Source organism: Cheilinus undulatus, linkage group 19 (genome assembly GCF_018320785.1).
Source record: "Cheilinus undulatus linkage group 19, ASM1832078v1, whole genome shotgun sequence".
Lineage (NCBI taxonomy): Eukaryota > Metazoa > Chordata > Actinopteri > Labriformes > Labridae > Cheilinus > Cheilinus undulatus.
The window spans coordinates 32,620,034-32,641,992 of record NC_054883.1 but is presented as its reverse complement, the minus strand read 5'-3'; the positions used below and the strand labels follow the sequence as shown (position 1 = coordinate 32,641,992).

The window sequence follows — 21,959 nt, the reverse complement described above, 5'->3', positions numbered from 1 at the left end:
AGAAAGAGTCAGTGTGATTGTTGGTACGATATCAAAAAGGCTTTTCAACACGAGGAATCAAGATCACATCAAGCTGATTGGATTTCACGGGGAGGAGGCAGTACAGAGAAGTCGGAGGTCCCCTGAACTTAGCACCAGACAGATATGAAAATGCTTCTTTTGTTTTGAAAAACTTCACCATGCAGAAATCGGACATTTAAGTGACACACATAGCCGAGGAGTGATGGGTGGGGGATAATCTGTTCAGGACTGAAGGCACGACAGAGACGGAGGGAGGAACTGAGAGGTTAAAACAACTCAGGAAAATTTAATAGTTTCAGTTAAGTGTTTTGTGTGCTCTACTCAGACCGCCGCGTTACTATTTTAACAACTCTAAATCAATCTGCGGAGTTTTTAAGTAATAAATCAGAGAAAATTGACCTTTTAAAGGTGTCACTTTCTGCTGCAGCGTTTGATAAAAACATCCTCAAGAAAGAGCAGAGTCAGCATGAGTAGAGCATGGTGCTGCTGAGAGCATCAGGGAGGAACATGAATAAATGAATGAAAAAAGCCTTCATATGTTTGTTTGGGTTTTTGGTTGAGTTTGGTAAAAGCAGAGCTGCTCACAGAGGAGAGCAGCGAGTTTTCACCGCAGGAAACTCCAACGACACGCAGACACACCACTTAAAAACTGTGGGGAGTTTCCTGCGATGTTGAAGCAGTGCTGGTTCTGTAGTTTAGCACCTGAAGAGGAGGCAGCGTCACAGAGCAGAGTCACCATCACATCCAAAATAGAGGATTTTTTCTCAACTTGACCTCTATCAAAGAGCAAATAATGAATTTCCTGCCAACCTGGGTGACATGTTTGTGGTGTTTTTACATGAGAAAAACACTCAGGGGAGTCAGGAAGCATCATGACATTAATATGAAGAAAAATTCCAAGAATATAACATTTTCAACTTCTATGAAAGAAAGCTTCTCTCAGGTGAAATCTTTAGGGTTTGGATCATTCCTCAAACAAACGGCAAACTTAAAACATTCAAATTTTGTTCTCTGCCTTAGTTTATGCTTTACTGTTAGACTACTATTGACATTTTATAGCTGGAAGTAAAATCAAATGCATGCAGATCAAACTGAGAGCAAAAGGCAGAGACATTCAGACAGCTTTGAATCTCAAGGCGCTGAAATTCACAATTCAAGAGTAATAAGTTGAAAAAAAATTTACTGTTATGAGGCATAAATGCAAATGACCCTGATTCCAGCTTCTTTATCTCAGCTGTTCTTTGTTAACACTGTACAGACTTGTAATGATCAGTACCTTCCATGTATTTAAGAGGACATCTAACGACTTAACTTAAACAATCAGCACATTAATCCAGTGTGATGACATGTAGCGCCTTATTCGAGTTCAGGACTACTACTGATTTTTAAAGCAAAGACATAAAAACTTGAAGGTCTCACAGCTCAGTCAGCGGGTTTAATAGAGGGACGTATCAGCGGACTTTCTTCTCGTCTTTTCTGTCCTCTCTCGTGCACACTAAATAGTGATTATCTATGGACAAAGCAATAAAAGGGGAAAGTTTTCCAGCGTCTAGCGTCACAGAAAGGTCCATGGAGGAAGGCTGAGAGTTACACTTTCTTACTATGGCTTTGCATTGTTTGACTTAGCTGAACAAAACGAAAAATGATAATGCAGAACACTCGAAACCATCTTCACTTGCACACCTGGTCTGCGTAAAGATTTGATTGGCTGAATAGGATCATGTGTAACAGCCTCTAAAGTTAAGAAAAGCCTGGCATACACTGCGATTTTCATCCAATTCAGACAGGAATTTTGAGTAGCATAACTCACTTGGAAGTCGTGCCGACTTTATCTGAGTGTGCATCATTTGTTGAGCAGTGTATTTGGAGACACGACAGCCGACCATGACCTGACTGCAGCCTGACCAACTGCTTCTGACTGGTCAGATGGATTTCTGCCATGTTTAAAGCATTGAAAGCTTTGCTGTTTTAAATAAAATCATACAGGAATTAGCATGTTAACTACTGATAACACCCTGGACAATAAAAGGGGTCGACCTTTATTTCATCCTTTTTTTAAGATTTTTTTCTGGCCTTTATTTTTCTTTAAGAGAAAGAGATAGGACAGTAGATGGAGCCAGAACCAGAGATGAGAGAGTAGGGAATGCCATGCAGTGAAAGAGCCACATGGCGGATTTGAACCCAGGCCACTCGGTACACGGGGTGCAATCTAACCCCTAGGCCATCTGTGCCCCAGCCCTTTTTTCTTAATGCAAACCATGACCCTGGTTGTAATATGTGGTCTGGCTGTAAACTGACAACCTGCCTTTCTTTGAGAATTGATGATGTCTAACATTGGGTGCTCAGGACCCCTAATTTAGTTGCCATACTATCAAAACACTAATTAATATAGTTAGGTTTTTTAAACCAGGATTTTGGCTGAACAATTGTGGTTATTTCAATCGATACTGAGATCAGTTTCATAGAGGCTCATGAGGAGTTTCCTCTCATTTTCATCAGCAACACATTAATATTGAAGTACCAGATTTGCAACAGCCGTAGCGGTGATTGGCATGAGGGAAGAATAAGTCGTTGAGAATAAGGGACAAGCTGATTGCATAAAAATGATTTTGATTTACACCAACAAAATAAGGACCGATTGAATTTTGTCTGCAGCGTTTCCAAATTGGGCCCACTACTTTTGCTGCCTTCAAACTTAAACATAACCATTTAGTTGCAGCCCTTACTGGATGTGAAAATAAAAGCTGATTTGGTGACACTGCTGTGTACGCGGCCTCCTGTGTTACAGACAGTGATGTGGCACTCTGAAGTGTGCAGCTGCTTCACTTCAAGCCGTGTAAAACCACACCGTTAACATGAGTCCGGTCGGTGTGATAGAGAGCGGCTGGTGGAGGATTTTTGGTCCCTGAAGAGTGAACAGACTGTCGGGGGTTTGTCTCCTCTCGCCGTTCAGATATTTAAGAAAACACTAAAGCAGTTCATCAGTGATGTTCACCACCAGCTGAGGAAGATTCATGAATCCGAGGAGAGGAAGATTTGTCGACAGAAGAAAAATCACAAGAAGAAAATTCAGAAACGGATATGAAAAGTGTTTATAGAAAAAAAGCATCAAAACTCTGCTTCAAATATTCCCAGATTTCCTGAAGCTCTCGAACGTGTTGACGAGTCGTCTGGATTTCCTGAAGTGAACGTGTGAGTGTTTGAGTGTGTAAGGCCTTTGTGTTGTTGATCCACAGGAGGTAGAAGTCAGAGTCAAGCAATCTCCATCTCTCGTTCAATCCCCACGTACTTCAGAGCGTCCGCCTGGCTGTACCTGCAAACAAAGTGGAAAAAAAAGACAGTGAATACTGAGTCAAAGTACACTTCTGTTTAGTTAATGCTGCTGTGACAATAAATGCATGAAACTGTAAAATGCTTGTTTTTGCACATCTTGTATACTGCATGACTTTTGGTACCACAAGCATATCATTCATCAGTATTTAAATACAGGCCGACTGTGTTTTATTTAAAAATTGACAAAGTTTCATGATAATATTCATATCAGCCGGACACTGACATGCTGAAGATGCTGCAGCAGCGGCAGCAGCATTTCCCCCCCTTTAGTGACTGATTTTTTAGTTGGTGTTATTTTTCATTCATATCACAACTTAGTTGGTGTGACTGACCTGTAGTCAAAGAAGAGCTCCTCTCCGGTCTGGATGGCTCTCTTAGCAAAGATTCCTATTCTGTGATCGCCATTCACCATCATCACTGTACAGCACAGAGATGTTAGTACAGTCACAATAACAAAAGGATAATTAATTCATCTCAAGATGCTGCAGAACCTCCATCTCTTTACCTTTTGCATAGCAGTTGGGGTTTACAGAATGATTGGCGAAGCGGATCTTGTTTCCTTTCCTCGTGGCATCAACAACAAAATCTGCAGGAAAAAAGACATTTCAACCAAAGTGATAACTTCTAGTTTCAAGAACTGAATTAAAGAAAACAGGCTGTGAATCTGTTTTTGTGTATGTGGGCTTTTGTGTTTTACCGTTGTTGAGATTGAAGAGGAAACTGCACATGTATTTATCATAGACCTTTCCTCGGCGATCAGCTTCATCCTGAGAGATTATCTGAAGAGAAAACAGTTCATTATTTTTATATAATTTCTTATATAAACATTACACAAACTCCTGCATGCTAAAGTACAGGTGTTAAGAGGTCTAGTTGTTCTATTATCATGCAAACTAACTTGTCACGATTACTAAAAATGTTAATTGTCTCATTAAGATCCCTTGGAGCAAACATTCCAGTCCATCCCACACATCTCTGCTGTCTGTGTGGTTTCTAAAGAAGGAGAAGAGTCGTCGTACCTCTCCACAGTACTCAGAGATGAACTCGTTTTTCTGTACCGGCTCTTTGATGAAAATGCCCCAACCTGCCACGTCTGACGGAGCGAGGAGAAGATGCTTGAAGACAAAGAGAGAGAGGGGAAAATGGGTTTAAAAACATCACAGTGGGCTGGTTAGATCAGTGCTTCTCGGCTGGAGAGTCAGGACCCAAAAAGAACTGTTATATGTGTGTCATGAATGCGTGCCTAGGATAGAAAATTGTGGCAAAGAGACATAAAAAAAGAAGCCCCGAGTAGACATCCATTAGCATTATTTTACTTTAACTGGTGCATTTTGGTTTTGGTTTGTTTTCTCTTGATCTTGAATTATCTTTTGTCTTGAGTGCAAAATCAATGACATATATGGGCAAATTGGTCGTACTGAATGATAGGATGCAGCCAAATTTTTGGGTTGAAAAAATAAATATTAAAGTGCATCTTGCACAACTGATTTTAAAGTACATTTATAAAGGATTTTCCTGAAAACATCAGGGCCTGAATGTCCTGGAATCTAGAAAGTCAGGAGTTCATGGGTGAAAAACATCATCAATGCTACCTTTTTAGCCCCCCTCTGAATGGAACAGTTCTTGCAGGACACGTTTTTGCTGTCCCAGTGTTCTGCAGCACCACAGGTCAGGCAGAGGTCGGGGTCACACTCCCTCACTGCCAAGTAGCACGGACACTGCTTGGTATTACACTGAGCTTTGCACCGACAGCCTGGGAACCGGTTCTGACCTGCACAGCCACCACACAGGGCAAGAAGTTAGTGTCATTTAGACAGGTGTATAAACGCATTAAACAAATGTTCATGTTCTTACACTCAGAGCTGCACTGGCAAAACTTCTCACAGAAGTTCTGGGCTGTGACGCAGGGACACGAGGAGTCACAGGGCTGCCGAGGGTGGTCACATGGCTGGTAATTGTAAACATGGTTGGAAGAGCCATCTGAAAAAAGGGACAGAAGAGTAAAAATGTCAAACAGATGTTTTTCAACCCTGCTTTGAATTTATCAGTCAACACAGACTTTGCGAGCAAAATACTGCCAAGAATTGCACAAATACGTTGTAAAATACACCATTTTGGTTCCAAAAGGTGTCCACGGTCTTTGTCCAGTAAAACCTATTTGCTTGCAATTTTTGTGATTCAAATTTGTACTCATTACTGGATGCCTAGGACTTCTCTCTGTCTCCATTACACTGAAATAGGTACCCATGTTGTTTGTTTTAACTGGAATCATTTGAAAGTTTCCACTTCTGAAATCATGACCATCCCAGAGCACTGACCTTTCTTCAGCTGGATCTTCCTACAGTGGGTAGCCCACAGTCTGTGTTTCCTCTTCTTCTTTCGGGGTGGCGTGTCTTCATCTTCAGCGGGAGCTCGAGCGATGATACTCGACTCTTTGACCCTGAACTCGTAAACCTGCAGCACACAGTCACGATAATATTCAAGCATCCATCAAAAACCATTAGAGCCTTTATTTAAAAAAACTAGGTATGACTATGGCTCACCTGTCTGCAGGTTTTGGTGCCGATGAGTCGTGCGATAGCGCAGAAGTTGTCATAGTACGTCCCGATGAGAACCCTAAAGAGAGAAGCTTCTGCCCCGCTCCAGTCTACAGCTTCGGCTTCACCAGTCAGCTTCATCTTCACTGGAGTCTGACACCGAGAGTTACCCTCTGAGGAGACAAGTACAGGAACATGACGCTTTGAGGAACTTGTTCAGTGGACTCTTGTCCTTAATACATAAGCAATCATACCTGAGCTGCTGGTGTTGTCATCCTTCTTGTCATCATCGTCTTTGTCGTTGTCTCGCTCATCCTCTTTGCTTCCCTCACGGTCGCTGTCTGTGTCTTTGGTTTCTGAGGAAACGGTCGGGGTGCTTGGTCGGCTGTTACTGTTAGGGAGTCTACCACGGCGGCGGCCCACCGTTCGTTTAGAGGGAGTTTTGGCTCGTTCTGCCACTACGCCTGCAGGGTACTCATTTACCATCCCGTCCTGAGAGCATGAAACAGTGACACAATGTGCATCAAGTCATTTGACGTGCTTCAGTTTCAGTCCTCAACACACACTGACAGCAGCCCGTCTAAGATTGAAGTCTCCAATAGCCACTACATGGCCAGGCGCTTGATACCAGAGCTGAAAGCCCGCTCTGGGATTGCCTCACCAGGTGTGAAAAAACAACAGGAGCAGTGGTATTTCACCAGCAGCTGAGGCCTCCTGTCTGTTCTGCACACCAAACAAAAGATGGCGGTAAATTTATTTTTCTATTCATTCATACAGAGCTACTAATAAGGTAGTCAAGTTGGATTAAAAAGCTGTTGTCACGGGGAAGCACTCCAACATCCGTGGCTGGTGGCTTCAGGAATAGAGCAGTGGCCAAAAGTCTTGTGGCGAGGCACATCCACATGCGTCTCACTGCTGCTGGTGTGTATTTTCAAAGAAAATAATAGGGGCGATCATTTTGATGCATGTTTGACGGTCAGGGCTTGACGCTAATTTTTTTCCCAAGGAGCACATGTGCTCCTAAGTTGAAAAAGTTAGGAGCACATAAAGAAATTCAGGGGCACAATGAAAACTGACCAAATAATGTGTTTTCTGTAATAAACCTGATGCAAACAGACATTTACAAGCAAAATTATTATATACAAATTGTACTATATACAAAATGTAGAGAAAGATAAAATCATCAAGTTTTGAAAAAGTATTGCAACTTAATTTTGTCTTTAATGTTACTAATTTTGGTACTTCAAATTTGACAACATCAGTCGGAGTTGGTCTAAGTGACTAATAGGTTTCATTTTTGCGTGTTTTGTATAGTCCGGGGGACTCGGTCCATTTTGGAACGGAAAGTGCAAATTAAAAAATGTAGCATAGCTGCAGCTTTAAACGTAAGCCACATATCTCTTTGAAGTCGATCAGCAGATAGTCTGCCTCACTACCTGGAACTCCATTAAAAAAAACATGCAGTTTAAAAGTAGTCCCTTCTACATTGTTGCATTTTCCTTTGGTTTGGTTTGCATTCATACTGCTCTTGGCCAAACAGACCAAACCGTCTGAACACCTACAACCTCTGCCTGTAAGGGGCACTGTCATCACAAACAAACGGCGACCAAGAAGAAAAGCCGGCATCAAAGAAGACAAAACGGAAATCCAGCTCCTTCCGACGGTCTTTTTTCCACATAAACAATGAAAAAACAACAAATTGCGCTGTCTTGGGGTTTCTGCTCTTGCATTTGGCCATTATGAGCTGCCAGCGAGACGGTGAGCTGTCCAACATGTCCTTAACATGAGATGAATAAATAAGCACGGACGACGACGTGTTTCCATGGCTACACAGACACCAAGTGAGGCGTCTCTCCTCCATGGATCTCTCCTTCGGCTCATTTTTTTTTTAAGCGCACATGTGCCCCTAAATATTTTGTACAGTTCGCACACACCTATTTTTAGGCGAAAATGTGAGTGAAACGCTCGGACTGTCGAGCCCTGACGGTGCCGATATGTTTTTGGTTTTATGCTTTAATTTTTTCTTTTATTTTTCTCCCAAAAGAAATAAAAAAAAGCTAAGTAAAACAAAAGAGCCAAAATAATAACTGTAGTAATGACAACAAATGTTCTTGGGTAGCTTATCTCTTGCATCAGACTTGTTTTTTCCAGGTCTACATGGCTGCTGTGAGCTTGTAGCTCATTCTTAAAACTGTAGCACATAAACTACCCTCAACATGTGATATGATGCTTTATTTACTTTAATCCCCTCTCAGATGATTTGAATTTTCCAAGATGTTTTAATCCTCCTCTCATTTTTAATATGTTTTTCATACTGAAAAATCTGTCAACTTTTTTCAAACTGACAAGGTGTTCCCCTCCGCCATCATTAGTTGACTCACCTGAACCAGGTACATGTAGCAGTCAATGCCGCAGGGTTTACTGTCCACCAGGTTCTCAAGGTTCTTGCGCTTGTAAGTGTTTGGAGTTGCGTGGAAAGCTAAAAGTGGGATAAATTATGTAAAAGATAAAGTACAATTTAGATTTGAAGACATTAAAGTTCTTCAGACGGTGTTACTATATGACCTTAACTTGACATTAGGATTTCTGATAGACAAGAGTCAACAACTATCTCCCTCTAGAAATAAATCAGGAAACACTAGTAACACCAGCTCCATATCCACTTAAAATTCAAAAGCTTTTTGAAATCTGCATGGATCCTCATAAAGTCAGTTCTCTTTAAGTGGGAAATAAAGTGAACATTAGGTTTCTCTGCTTTTAATTTGTCAGCATTAAAGGTGTCAAACCAGGTTATAATTACTGTTCTGCTCTTTCGCAAGTTAACAAGATGAAAACTGTACTCCTAAACGATGTTGCACACGAAATGATTTCTACTTACGGTGAAGGAAGCAGTCATATTTGAAGCAGCGTCTGCAGAATAGAGTGTGGAAGGAGTGAAGGCTCTGCTCCCGCTGCACAGAGCGAGCGTTCGGACCGTCGATGTTTGGCGTGCATTCAGGAGGCAGAGCGCCGGGCAGCTGCTGCTCTGTGAGCTCCTTATATCTGATGCAAACATGCAGAAATATAAAAGCTGCTCTATTTGATCAAATGTATAAAATGTTAACTGAAACACACATGCATTATTTGTCATTATTTTTAGTCACTTTACGAGAACATAACCAATGATTTTGTTGTCCTTCACATCCACTCCTTCTTTTGGGATCAAGCAGTATTTATTTTACTTGATAAATAGTCTCAAAAAACAAAACTATGAGTCTACCATTGCCATTTTATGTGCTCCCTGTCCCTAAAAACCAAACCTACTTTTCTTTGAGCTCCTCTGTGGAGCCTTTGTCTGGAAACATGGAGGAAATAGCTTCAAAGATCTTGTCAGAGGGAAACTTCTTGTTGCTGTCATTGCTAGTTCGACCTGCATGAATAAGGATAAACAATCAATTAGGACATGCAAAGTATATTTGCCCTTAAACTGAATTATTTTGAGAAAGTAAAAGCTTGGAAATGCTCTTAGTGACAAAGAAAACCGCAAAATATAAGACACTTCTAATCCCTCACATTTCATTACAATTAGTCATGTAATAAGCAGTGTTTCTGTAGTCATGTCTTTAAAATTTTGGCACATAAACCTCAATATTTGTGCCCTTGTTCAGCCAATCTCTGGGGGTTTATTTCAACAAACGCCTAGTAATTTCCCATGTCAAGAAAAGGGCACAGCTCTGAAAGTAAGGCTGGTCTTTGCTTGAAGATGCATCTTATTAATGCACCACTGCACCAACAGTTGATTTAAATACTTAATTGGCATCCAATAAGAACACGCCAGTATTGTAAAGGCATCAAAAAGTAAATGTTGAGAAGTGTTGCAGTCAGTTTTCACATAGAAGAAAACAATTCTTCATGCACTTCTGAAAATTTCCAGAGAATTTCAGGCAAATTACTACTCAAATCCTTCAAATCTGGTGCAACATGCACCTCATAGCAAGAAGTTTCAAAGTACATCCAGACTGTCTGTTTAGTATCTTTCACATGATATATCACTGCAACGTCAGGTGTTTTATTCATCCTGTTAAATGCTGCTATTTTGGTTTTGCGCCAGGTGCAAATATGCAGTGTGACAGGTACAATATCCCTGCTGTGTTCAAACATTTACTAACCCCAATTTTCTTCAGAAAAATTCAGGAAGCATGCATAAAAAAATCTTAGTAAAGTCTGGATGAAAAGCTCTGCTGTTTATTTTCACTAATGCAATTAAATCGGATAATTTGGGAATTTTTCAGGGGTGCTGTACAAGTGTGAAAGCATTATCACACTCTTTGATGTATCCATGATCTGTTGATGAGTTCACAGTCTATCAAAACTTATCATAAAAAGGCTGCTGGCTGTGATAATGTTTTTTGATGATCACTATTGTCAGACTCACTCTCACTGTTAATGAGACCGTCCTTACGGGTGTCCTCTGGATGCTCCTTGCCATCGCACATCTCCATCTTGTCTACTTTGAAGTCCTGTTCTTCATCCTCATCATCATCTTCATTGTCGCTGTACTGAGACAGAGCGTTGACCAGCTCCACAAATATCTCATCGTTGATAAAACCACACTCTGCAAAATAACAAAGATCTCCTGTTTACCCTAAGCAGAAAGGTATTCATAATCTGTGTGGTGTTTCCCTTTTCTTTGAATGGAATTCACATGCTGCTAATCCTATATGCATTTTTTAACAATTTGGGACCAAATAAAAACCAAAATATCACACTGGAAGGAATGAAAAAAAGGAACTTTTCATAAAATCAAAAGAGATCTGAACACTGACACATTGTCACAATGTTCAATTCACTGAAGGTGCTGATAACACAGACACTTACCTCTGTCACCGTGGACTTTTCCATCATAATTCTTGATTAGCTCTTCTATGAAAGTCCCATCCTGGTCCAAAATCTCATCTCCCATGTAGGGGATGTTATGGAGCACTGTTTCATCTTCCACCTAGTGTCAAAAATACATCACAACCATTAGATTAAAGGGAATTACACCATTTTTATGTAGAAGTTGAAACAAAGCACATTTTTCAATTGCTGAAAATTCCTCAACAAATTTCACAGAGACCTCTAATATATTCCAATATATTCTTGAATTGTTGTGTGCACAAGATTTGCAGTGACAGGGACATTGAATCACCAAATGTAATCAGTTCATCCTTGAGGCAGAGGTGACATTTGTGAAGAGTTTGAAAAAAATCTGTCAAAGTGTTTTTGAGCTGCTGTGTTCACAAAAATGTAGATATCCTCAGAAGTTTTTAATTCTTTAAGGGCAACTACATAGTGGCACTGAAAAGCACTTCTACCAACACTGAAACCATTTCACTTGTAAAACAAACAAAAAAAAAAAAAGTAAAGATCTACTCTACACATATACCATGAAGTTCTGCTGCAGGGGTGACCAGGAGTACATGACTGGGACTGAAGCCACAGCGTTGAGGGTTTTCAGAGGGATGACCTGCCTGGGGAACTCAGAGAACCCGCTGTCCACTGTGCACTGCAGAAGAAACCCAGGAAAAGCAAATACTGAAATAAATGTACACCTTCACAAAGATTTTTTCAAAATGTCAGCATCCTGAAGAAAACATTTGTCCACTTACCTCTCGGGTTCCTCTAAGAGAGCCGACAGACGTCATGATGTGAACCGGTTGGATTCTCCTGGTCTTCCACTCCTGGTTCAAAATGTCAGTCCGCTCCATGATTTTCTGGCGGTTGGTGTTAAACATGCTCTGGTGGAGATCAACCATATGAAAATTTACTGCAAAGAGCAGTGGAAACACACCAAACAATCCATGATAATCTACTGTTCCTCTTACTGGTTGCTGCTAAAACAATGACTGAAATAAACAAAACAGTAAGCAATAAATACATTTGTGTACTCAACTCTCACAGTTAACCCTGCAGAGAGTTCATAAATGAATAAAACCTCAGAGAGACAAAGAGGTAAAAAAAACAGAAGAGAATTTACTTCCAGCTTAGGCGGGCCACACACTAGAGGATTTTTAAATCTGAAACGGTTTTAAAACCGTGGGAGACCACAGACTTGGGGACCATTCAAAAGATTTTTCATCTTTAATCCTCTGAACGCACACACTAGACTACTCAGCCAGACTGTCAGATCACTGGAGACCACACACCTGCCGACCTGCCAGCAACCTTGGTGATCATGCATGCTTTACAGGTGTAGCAAAAATCCACACAGAAACTGCATCTTGGGTGACTGTAAACGATACTTTTTGAAAACTGGTCCCAGAGTGCACAAGTCTGTAAATGACTACCGTTTCATCTCCGTGTGGATGCCAGCCGCATCTTTCTTGAAATGATTACGTCACACATAGCGTAGCTCTCTTTAGACGCCTGCATGGGCCCGGCCAAAACAATAATGACGGATTACAAGGTCGTGTTCGTGCTGCAGAAGATACTGAGCTTGTTATGGCTTTTACAGCAAATCTGATGCTCCTTTACCACCACCGCAAAACGCATACACCATATGTTCTTAAATCCAATGCGGAGAACAACCAGAAGGGCAACTAGAAGAAAGTTTGTGGCAGTTTTCTGTGATCTTCTTCTCCCTTTTGGTGCATTTCCGTGGCAGCAATACAGTGCCATGTACAGGTTTGGCATATACACTACAGCGCTTTCAGTTGTTTCCAGTGGTTCTGTGCTTATGTGGATATTTCCAGAAACGATCCTGTCTTTACGGAAAACTTTATCAAAACGAAACAGCAATATATCGTTTTCGTCTCCTTGTGGACGGGGCCTCAAATCAAGCTTAAAATTCTGTAGTGTGTGGCCGACCTTAGTGAAGAAAAGTAAGTTAACTTCTATTATTCTTGGGGATTTCCTTCTTATACGAGTCAGTGTTTTGTCCGACCCCGCCTTTTATAAACATAACTTTAGTGATTTCTTTGAATAAATAGTTAAATGAAAGCCTGTTTGTGCACAAACCTTGACCTCATCAGCCCGTCTGAAGCGTTTGAGCTGCCGTAGTCTCATGTACTCAGACTTCACCCTCCTCTTCCAGCAGGCAGGACCTTTCTCCGAGCGCTTCCCTGTCAGCACCATGATAGACCTGCAGCCAAGCAAAACAAGGAAAAAGTTTAAAGACACCACTGACATTAAAATTCACCAAGACTTCTAGTACTTGACTGGATTGGGCTTTGGAAGAGAAAGAAACATCATGACTAGGAAGTTTCTACACTTTGTAAATACCACAGAGGGGTAAAATTCATAAAGCCATTGATTCAACTAGCTGCAAAAATCCCTCTTCCCTACACCTTGTAAAAAATACAATTTTGAACAACTGAAATTTCAGAATTAGGTTTGTGCTTTGTTTGAGTTCATTTTTCAGATTATTCCAAAGAAATGCAAAATTGGGCTTTTACTTTGAAAAGCGCAAACCGGAAGTGTTTTCGTGCTGTTTATCTTTACCTGCATCATTCTGAACCATGTGGAAACATAAAGCTTCATAAATAGAAGTTTGGGGAATAATTTTATTAAACAGGCGCATTTTAGCTTGTGGCCTTCATCTGGTTCATAGAAACAGATTTCAAACATATTCTACCAATGTGGACATAAATATGGTTATGCATTTATCATTTTCCTGTCTAGTTTGACAGATAACTGCTTGTGGTGCAAGGAAAAAACAGAAGAGACCTCAAATCTTAAAATCATGCATGCGTGAGATGTGCAGCATCCCTGAGATGCAGCCATAAAACTGGCCAGTCTGAAACAGCAGTTACTGCATATGAATGTGAGGGGTGCTGCGGCACTGTGACGTCACAGCGCCAGTGCGGGCCAAAACATGGCGGCCTCCTGGTGAGTTTATAAACTCAAATTACTCAAAATGCAGATATCTAGTGAGGTTCTTAGTTAAATATACATAGGAGATACAAATACCTATCCAACAAGATGAACTTGTCTGATCATGCAGGGTTCCTTTAAAGCCCGTCCCCAAAGCATTAAGCACAATAATGGTTTAGAAAAATGTTTCAAAGATGCGTTTTAACATATGACCTGCTTGTTTTGAGTCCATGATTCCAAGAAGCAGGTTACGCCATTCAAGGAGGTCAGAGAAGCAGCTGCAGCTATAATACTGTAATCACCCAGCCTAACATGTAAGGATACCAAGACATGGTAAAAGAGCCACGATGGACTGGATGCATTAGGGGTAGGTCAGTAAGTTCCGCTATCATGTCACCTTTAAGATGTACTGTCGATGTAGTATGGACCTGTGTGCTTGAGTATAGTCACTTGTTGTCCACATGCCCAAAACGGTTCATTTATCCCTAATAATGCCTCGTCTGAGCAGTGAGTCCCTTCCTACCAGCCTGGCGGGTCTGACTACAACCTCTCACTTTCAGTTAGATGTGTCAGACGGCTGTCATGGAGACGTGTCGATAAGCCATGTGTCAGATTGTGAGAGATGTGGAGGAGTGACACATTCTGCCAAACTTGATCATCAAACCACAGACTGAGTTCAGAGTGAAGAAGCTAACAAAAATTGAGCATAATCGATAATATTTTTACAAAAATATCACATTAATGCACATCCTTTCTGTCAAAAATATTTTACAGCAGTGGTGTTCAAACTTTTTGCCCTAGGTACACCAAAGATCTGGCTATAATTTCAAGACACACCAAGTTTACATCCATGCAAAATACTCTCTTAGACATGCCACAGTGTCTTAAATTTTTTGTATAGTTGTAGTTTTAACAATATGCTTCATAAAGATGTTTAAGTTTCAATACTTATAGTTTTTGATACCACATGTTTAAAACTATCAGATCACTCTTACTGGAATGAGCTGTAATATTGTAAAATTCTAAAGCTTTGTTAAACTACATGTTTTAGGTAAGACAAGTGAATTGGAGAGGAATGAATAAGAGAACCCCGGAAACTTGTCACACCAGAATTTAAAATTTGCTTGATTCAGGTAAAACTCATATATATCCAGACCTGTTTCAATACCCAGGACACAAAAATGGAAGTTCCAGAGATCAATTATGAGTTAATTTCTTGTTTTCAGCTGTCAAAATAATCTGTGAAAATCCTACACACTGTCATAATTGCACTAATACATTGACTGACTTAATACCAATATGAAAATGTTGATAAGACCTAAAATTTCAGTCCTTAAAATGTTCTTTAAAGTGTATGAAACAATGAAGGGCAAAGAATACAACCTCAGCTGATGCAGGCCTGCTGGTCATTCCTTAAATGTCTTTAACTTATTCATACAAACAGACGATATAGGCCGATAATTGCAGTCATTATATTGGTTGTAAATATTTGCTGAATTTAATGTGTCTTCCAAAACCAATATCATGCTGATCGTATAGTATATGTACAAATTATTTGCAACATCTGTTTATCATTCTGTCTCTTAATGGTTTCTTTGCTTTTATTTTTGAATCATCTATTGTGAAATCATTTCTAGCTTATTTAGTACAGATCCACAATATTATCAGTTTGATACTGGTGTTGGAAGGTGTTACCTTTAAAAGGGAAACATTGGTATAGGCAGATATGAACATTTTTGCTGATATTTACAATTGCTAATTAAACTATAAAAATCTATCTTTATCAGCTGTAAATATGTGATGTACAAACATGTTAGTGTAGTTTTAGGCTGGACCAACAGACCTACATCAGCTGAGGTTGTCTCTTTAATTCATCTTCATAAATTACCCTTTAATGTCTGTTTTAAGGACTGAAATGTGTTAATATGTTCATGCTGCAAATCTGAATTGTGTGTTAAAAGGACTTAACTTTTAGTTCTGAACTACATCTATGTTATCAACATAGGTATCAGCTAAATTTAACTTGTAAATATTGGCATATTGTATACCAGCAAAAATCCAATACTGTGCATCCCTATTATTCTTTCATAGACTTCTAACACAATAGGCTGAACTATTTCATTTAAACAACTGTCTCTGTTAGCACCTATCCTATTCATAATAATAATAATAAAACCTATTAAATAGTAAGTAACCTCAAAATGTCTATGGTTAGTTTTGATAATCTCCCTTTTGCCAGTTTCTGCATTGAAAACTGTTCATTTTGGATTCTTGTACTGTCTCAAACCCAGGGTAACTGACTTCCTTCTTGGACACAGCCCTTTATAATCCTGAAAGTAAATAAGGCACTTCAGTTAGATCAATAATTACTACATAAACAGAAAAGGGAACTTGCTATGGGTTGAAAAGGAAAATAAGGGAACAGTAAAAAGGGTAAATGTTTCATAACACAAGGTGCAAGAGGCGTTTTACTTGTCAGGTGAGCTGCCTAAACTTCTCAGAGTGAAAGGCGGCGACATACCAGCTGTAAGTACTGGCATCCCTTATCCCAAATACAAATATTTCTCACATACTGCAAGTTTTTGACATGCTTGGGTTATTTGTGTTGGTTGGTTATATGTGTTTTGGTTCTCCTGTTAATAATTGTGTGCGTTTGCAAAAACATTATAGCACTTTGTGCGTATGATATTAAAAGTGCTATCCAAATAAAGTTATTACTGTAAAAAAGTCTAATAAAATCTTGTGTTGTTGAAATGTAATTATATTTTATCGTGAGAGGAAACAGTCATGGTTGGTGACACAGGATGTCGATTTGAATAAATTCTGATATGTTCACATCTAGTGATTCATATCTATTGGCACTGTGAGCTGCGACTCCAATAACAAGACAGCTCCATGCTAACGATAGCACTGCGGTGTCGTGCCAAGTTTATATCCCCTCGAAGTGTTTCTCTTTAGCCCACAACCCGTTTGAACACGGTCCAAAGTATTCAAGCCTTTGTTTACATCCTGACATAAATGTTTTCTTTACATGAACACCGCTTGAAAAGTTGACATTTTCGCCAAGATATCAATTTTGACAGGGGTACTAAATTTGGCACGACACCCCGGCGAGCTAGCTAACAGTTGGTTAGTTAACAAAGATTGAGGCATCCACAAATCATCAAGAACAAACCCGGGCCATTTGAATCCCAACGAAGGCGCTGGGAATCGAGACTACAGTCATGACAGCTTCTCTTACCTGTGCAGGAGAACCAGTCCTCATTCAATGGGGATATTCTGGTTCGATATAAGGAACAGTAGAGAAGTCGTCCTTTGTGTTGAGGATTAGCTGGCTCTGTGTTCCGGCTAGCACAAACGTTAGCTCAACGGCTAACTAGCGGTTAGCTCAGGAGGAGGGATCGATGCACTTTGCGCGAGACCGGCTTTACCTCCTCAGTAGTCGGCAACAGAAATCCCTACCGTTTCTCTACTTTTTGACAGGTGATTATATAAATTTTCTATTCAAAAATGTATATAGCACCGTTTAATTCCACCCTATCTATGAACAATTTGCCAATTTTTAATATTTCCGCCTCAGCACAGCGACGGTTCAAACTGCTCACTGTCTCGAACTCACCGCCCACTACGGCTGCAGCAGATTCAAGAGGCGCCAAACGATTCGGCCAATCACAGAAGTCGACGTTAGTTGCTTTCAGTGTGGTACAATGCGATTGGTCAGGCCGTATGACGGCGCAGCCAATCACAGTCAGAGCTTCGCCGGGGGGCCTGCAATGGGGACATGTGGACAGGTTCCCTTTGTTCTCTCATGTGTCAACGAAATAAAACTCAAAACATTATAAATGTTTACTGACAGCTAAATTAACAAAGAATTACACTGATATCCTACCTTTCAGCGGCTGAAGGAACGAGTGTCACCTGTATATTCTATGTATGTGAACTTAAATTGTCTGAAATGTATTCCCTCCTATGTTCTGTATCTGGTTCGATTGTATTAAGTTTACTGATCATGTTGATGGCTGTTGTCTCATTTGTGTTGTTCATATAAACATCACTCCATTGGTGGACTCGGGGGGGGGTGGGGGGGGGGGGGGGGGTTGGCACCCCAATGTTTGGAAGAATGAAAAAAAAAAAAAAAAACACTGTAAAACTGGGTGTCCCTCCAAGTGGGGTAAGTTTGACAAAGTGCCCTCTTTGGTGATGTGTAAACTGGGACATTTTGACAAATTGCCCTCTAGGGCAGTGGTTCTCAACTTGGGGGTCACGAGACATTGGGTGTCACAAGATGTTTTCCAGAAAACAAAAGATATTTGAAAATCTGTTTAAGTGGTATATTTTATCAATTTTTTAAATAAAAATATATGCATAACAAGTTAAATGTAAAAAAATAACATGGTCATTTGGAAAATATGTAGTTGATTTTTACTGACATCCTTTCGTATTATTTATACCTCTGTCCCTGAAACATCCTGAGTCTGCCACTGCATCATTCCTGATAAAGTCAAGGACCTCCTATTCAAGGTACTATATACAGTAGATATCCTGTGAAAAGTGATATTTGTACGCATGGGTGGTTGGAGTAATTTGGAGTCCTCAGACAAAGACCAGTATGAAGCTCTGCCATTTTTAGCTCATTGTGGACATAAAGAGGGAACTAAATATTTTAAAGTCACTCTTTTTGGATTAAAAATCTGAGAATTACACTATAACTAAATCTGAAATATAAATACCCAAGTACCCAGTGGAACTTCATCACCTCTGACTGAAACTCACCAAATCTAAATATTTTGACATTTCTCTTGGCTGAGTGTAACTTCTGAGAAAATAAATTATAAAAGCCCAATTCTTTCACCTAAGTTTTTTAATTTCTTTTGCATACATTTTTTTTCCGTACAATAATAAACCACTTCACTGTTTTGACAGTGACAGACATTTCTGACATTTTTCAAGGGACCTGGAGTCCTCCCCAGGCATCTTTTTGGTTAATCACAATCTATTCTGAAGCTCTTCTATTCACTCTTGACCCTCTTTACATTGAAAATGCATCTTGATCATGAGAAGTAACTTCAGACATATTGATGCACAGATGTTTTGACTGTACTTCCAGGCACAGTTGGAGCACGAGGTCCCAAACAACTGTCTGCCTTGTGGAAATGTATGTATGTTTCATTAGAGCAGCCTTTCCTGAACTTCAGGACGCTGCCGCCCAATTTGAGGCCTAAAAATCTTCTGGGGCCCACCAAAACCCTCAAATAGCCATAACAGAAGACTGATGTAATTATTTATTATCTATCAGGTTTATAAACGTTCATAAACAGGGGAATCAATACAAATGCTTTGCTTTCAGGTGCATCAGCATTACTAAGAAAGTGTTTGTGGGGTCACCAAGAACATTCAATAAGCCGTTGCCATTTATTCTGTTTTAATTAGGCATCTGCAAAGTCACTTACATTTTTTTTTCTCATATTATCTCTGTAAATGTACTTCATGGCCCAGCAAACTCTTTCCAGGTAGTATTAATGTCTGTGAAGATGCTAATTCTTAAATTCAGGAAGCAAGTGGCAGAGCAGAATGGTTTATTCATCAGACACCAGACAAAGTACTCTAAAAAGGTGACATGAGGTAAAACTTCTGGCTGTGTCTTCTGGCTGTGTTTTTTTGCCTCTAAGATGTAAAATAAGAATTAAAATATCAGAACAAAATCAATACGATATCTGAAAATGTGATTGCTTTTTTTTTTGGTTTGTTTCTATAATTTTTAGTTATTGTAAATGGTTTATCATGGCCTGACTACAGCTTTGCTTGGGAAGCACTGATTTAATAGAAATACCTTTTAGGAATGTTTGAAAAAGACTGGCTATAAAATATTCAGATTTAATATATCACTTAGGCCTGTTGTCTGCAATTTGAATTTGTTGGCAAATGAAGCATAGCTACTTCATTAATTTGATTCTAATTTCAGCCAAATATTCCTTACACAAAAGGAAAAGGCTTGAAAAACTACCCTCATTTTAAATTTGTGCAGTTTTTAAAGTTAAAAACAGAGAAATGTAAACCTCACAAATCTAAAGTTGGCAAAAAAAATCCATTTATTTTGACGTTTTACAATTTATTTTCTGAGTTAGTGGACCCCTCTGGTTGTATTGTTGCTGTTTAATGTTATTTATCTGTATTTGGTGAACACGTCTCAATATAATATGTCTCATTTGTTGTCTTTAAACGTGCTACTATAACCCGTTTTCAGTTTGGCAGTGTCTATAGGCATCGAAGAAAAGCTGTTCATTAATATAAAGATAAAAGCCGTGGCGTTAGCTGTACCGTTGGTGTTTGAGAGCTTCTATTTTATCTAAAATACACGTTAAAGAATGATAAACAACAAAGCCTTGTCCACAAAATACACACGAAGTTTTTAGACCAAGCATGTGTGACTCTGGGGCCTCAGTCAGTTCAGGAAAGGGTCGACAAGTTTATTAAGACCCGCCCATCTCAGCTCCTATTGGACAATGGATTGATGATGGCATCATGCGGCATTCAATACCATTGGAAATAGAGCTTTCAACTGATCAAAACGACAGAAACGAGCTTTTGTCTGTAAAATGTGATCCCTATTTAGTGAGAGATAGAGAATGCAATAGCTTTTATACGGAAGCCAAACGAGGGCATGTTTGCATACATTTTCTTTTTCACTTTGTAAAGAGTAAGTTTTAAAAATGTTCTCTCTAAATTCACTAGAGCAATTCTAAATTCGACTTTAAACTCAAAATGCTAAATTAAAAAGATAATCCCCCCTAGGACGACGAGATATATTTATTTTTCAAAAAGTAAAATAATGTTAGTTTTTCTGAATGAATGGTGTGCCTCTTGATTTTTTATCAGTGCCAATGAAGGGTTTCCTGAAAACCTATCTAACCTCTACAGTGCCTATAAAAAGTACTTAACCCCTTGGACAGTTTGTGAAATGGAGATCGCCTGAGTGCAGTGAATGTCTCAAGTGATTGTAGTAGTAAAGACACCTGTGTCTGAAAGGTTCAGTCACTACTTGATCAGTAATCCTGGCTACCATTACACCATGAAGAAAAAGAACACACCAAGCAACTCAGAGAAAAGGTTATTGAAATGTATAAGTCCCTCACATCCCTCAGAGTTCAGTTAAATACATCATCAGGAAATGGAAGGACTATGGCACAGTGTAAATCTGCTTAGATCAGGCCGTCTTTACAAACTGAGTGAGCGTGCAAGAAGGAGACTAGTGAGAGAGGCCACCAAGACACCTATGAATACTCTGAAGGATTTACAAGTTTCAGTAGCTGAAATGAGAGAGACTCTGCAGACAAAAACTGTTGACCAGGTTCTTCACCAGTCAAGCTTTATGGAAGAGTAGCAAAGAGAATGTCACTTTTGAAGAACATTCAGATTAAATCTGGAGTAGAGTTCACCAAAAGGCACGTGGGAGACTCCATGATCAAGTGGAAGAAAGTTCTTTAGTCTGATGAGAAGCATGGTGGTTGCAGCATCATGCTGTGGGGATGCTTCTCAGCAGGTGGCTCTAGAAAGCTTGTAAAGGGGGTAAAATGAATATAGAAAAACACAGGAGGACAATCTTATTCAACCCAACAGGGAACTACGGTCTGGAAGAAAATTCATTTTGCAGTAAGACAATGTGCTGAAGCATAAAGAGGAAGCTACACAGAAATGGTTTAAAGACAAGACAAGCAGCCGAGTCAAAGCCCAGACCTCAATCCAATAGAGGATTTGTGGCTTGACATAAACAGGGCTGTTCATGCCTGATCCCTGTTACCTGACAGAGCTTGAGCAGTTTAGTAAGAATGGAGTAAAACTGCAGAGTCCAGATGTTTGAGCCTGATTGAAACCTAGCCACACTGACTCAGTGCTGTGTGTGCAGCCAAAGGTGACTCTACTAAATACTGACTTAAATATTTATGCAGTCACTTATTCTACATTTATTTGACATTACTTTGTAGAAATCTATTTTCATTGTGACATTAAAGATGTTTTTTGTATTTTTTTTTCTGTTAGTCAGTAAAAAGGTAGAACATTGTAAAATTGTGAAGATTTTGAATAACCCATCATCGACAGCAGTGGTTCTCAACTGGTTGGGTACCAGGACCCACCGTCACCTCTTGATGAAAAATCATGACCCACATTCTTTAAAATCATCAACCACTGACATGTATTTAATAAAAAGGTTACAAATTGGACCCCAGAGGAAGCAAA

At 39.7% G+C, this 21,959-nt stretch overlaps 1 protein-coding gene across 2 annotated transcripts; it reads right to left on the bottom strand.

Annotated features, from left to right (window-relative positions):
• Positions 1–280: 280 nt before the first annotated feature.
• Positions 281–17,347, bottom strand: ezh2 (enhancer of zeste 2 polycomb repressive complex 2 subunit). 2 transcript variants are annotated; one of them, XM_041814079.1, is made up of 19 exons: positions 16,966–17,347; positions 12,870–12,993; positions 11,522–11,650; positions 11,299–11,418; positions 10,749–10,869; positions 10,306–10,485; positions 9,195–9,300; positions 8,770–8,933; positions 8,273–8,370; positions 6,146–6,383; positions 5,898–6,064; positions 5,673–5,808; positions 5,209–5,334; positions 4,947–5,125; positions 4,374–4,469; positions 4,052–4,133; positions 3,860–3,940; positions 3,687–3,771; positions 281–3,334 (listed from the first exon to the last, which is right to left on the bottom strand). In XM_041814079.1, the coding sequence occupies exons 2-19, from the start codon at positions 12,984–12,986 to the stop codon at positions 3,274–3,276; spliced, it is 2,286 nt and encodes a 761-aa protein (XP_041670013.1). In that variant the 5' UTR covers positions 12,987–12,993; positions 16,966–17,347; the 3' UTR covers positions 281–3,273. The 2 variants fall into 2 exon arrangements, with proteins under 2 accessions (XP_041670013.1, XP_041670014.1); XM_041814080.1 differs by having other exon boundaries at positions 10,333–10,485.
• Between the last annotated feature and the right edge of the window lie 4,612 nt (positions 17,348–21,959).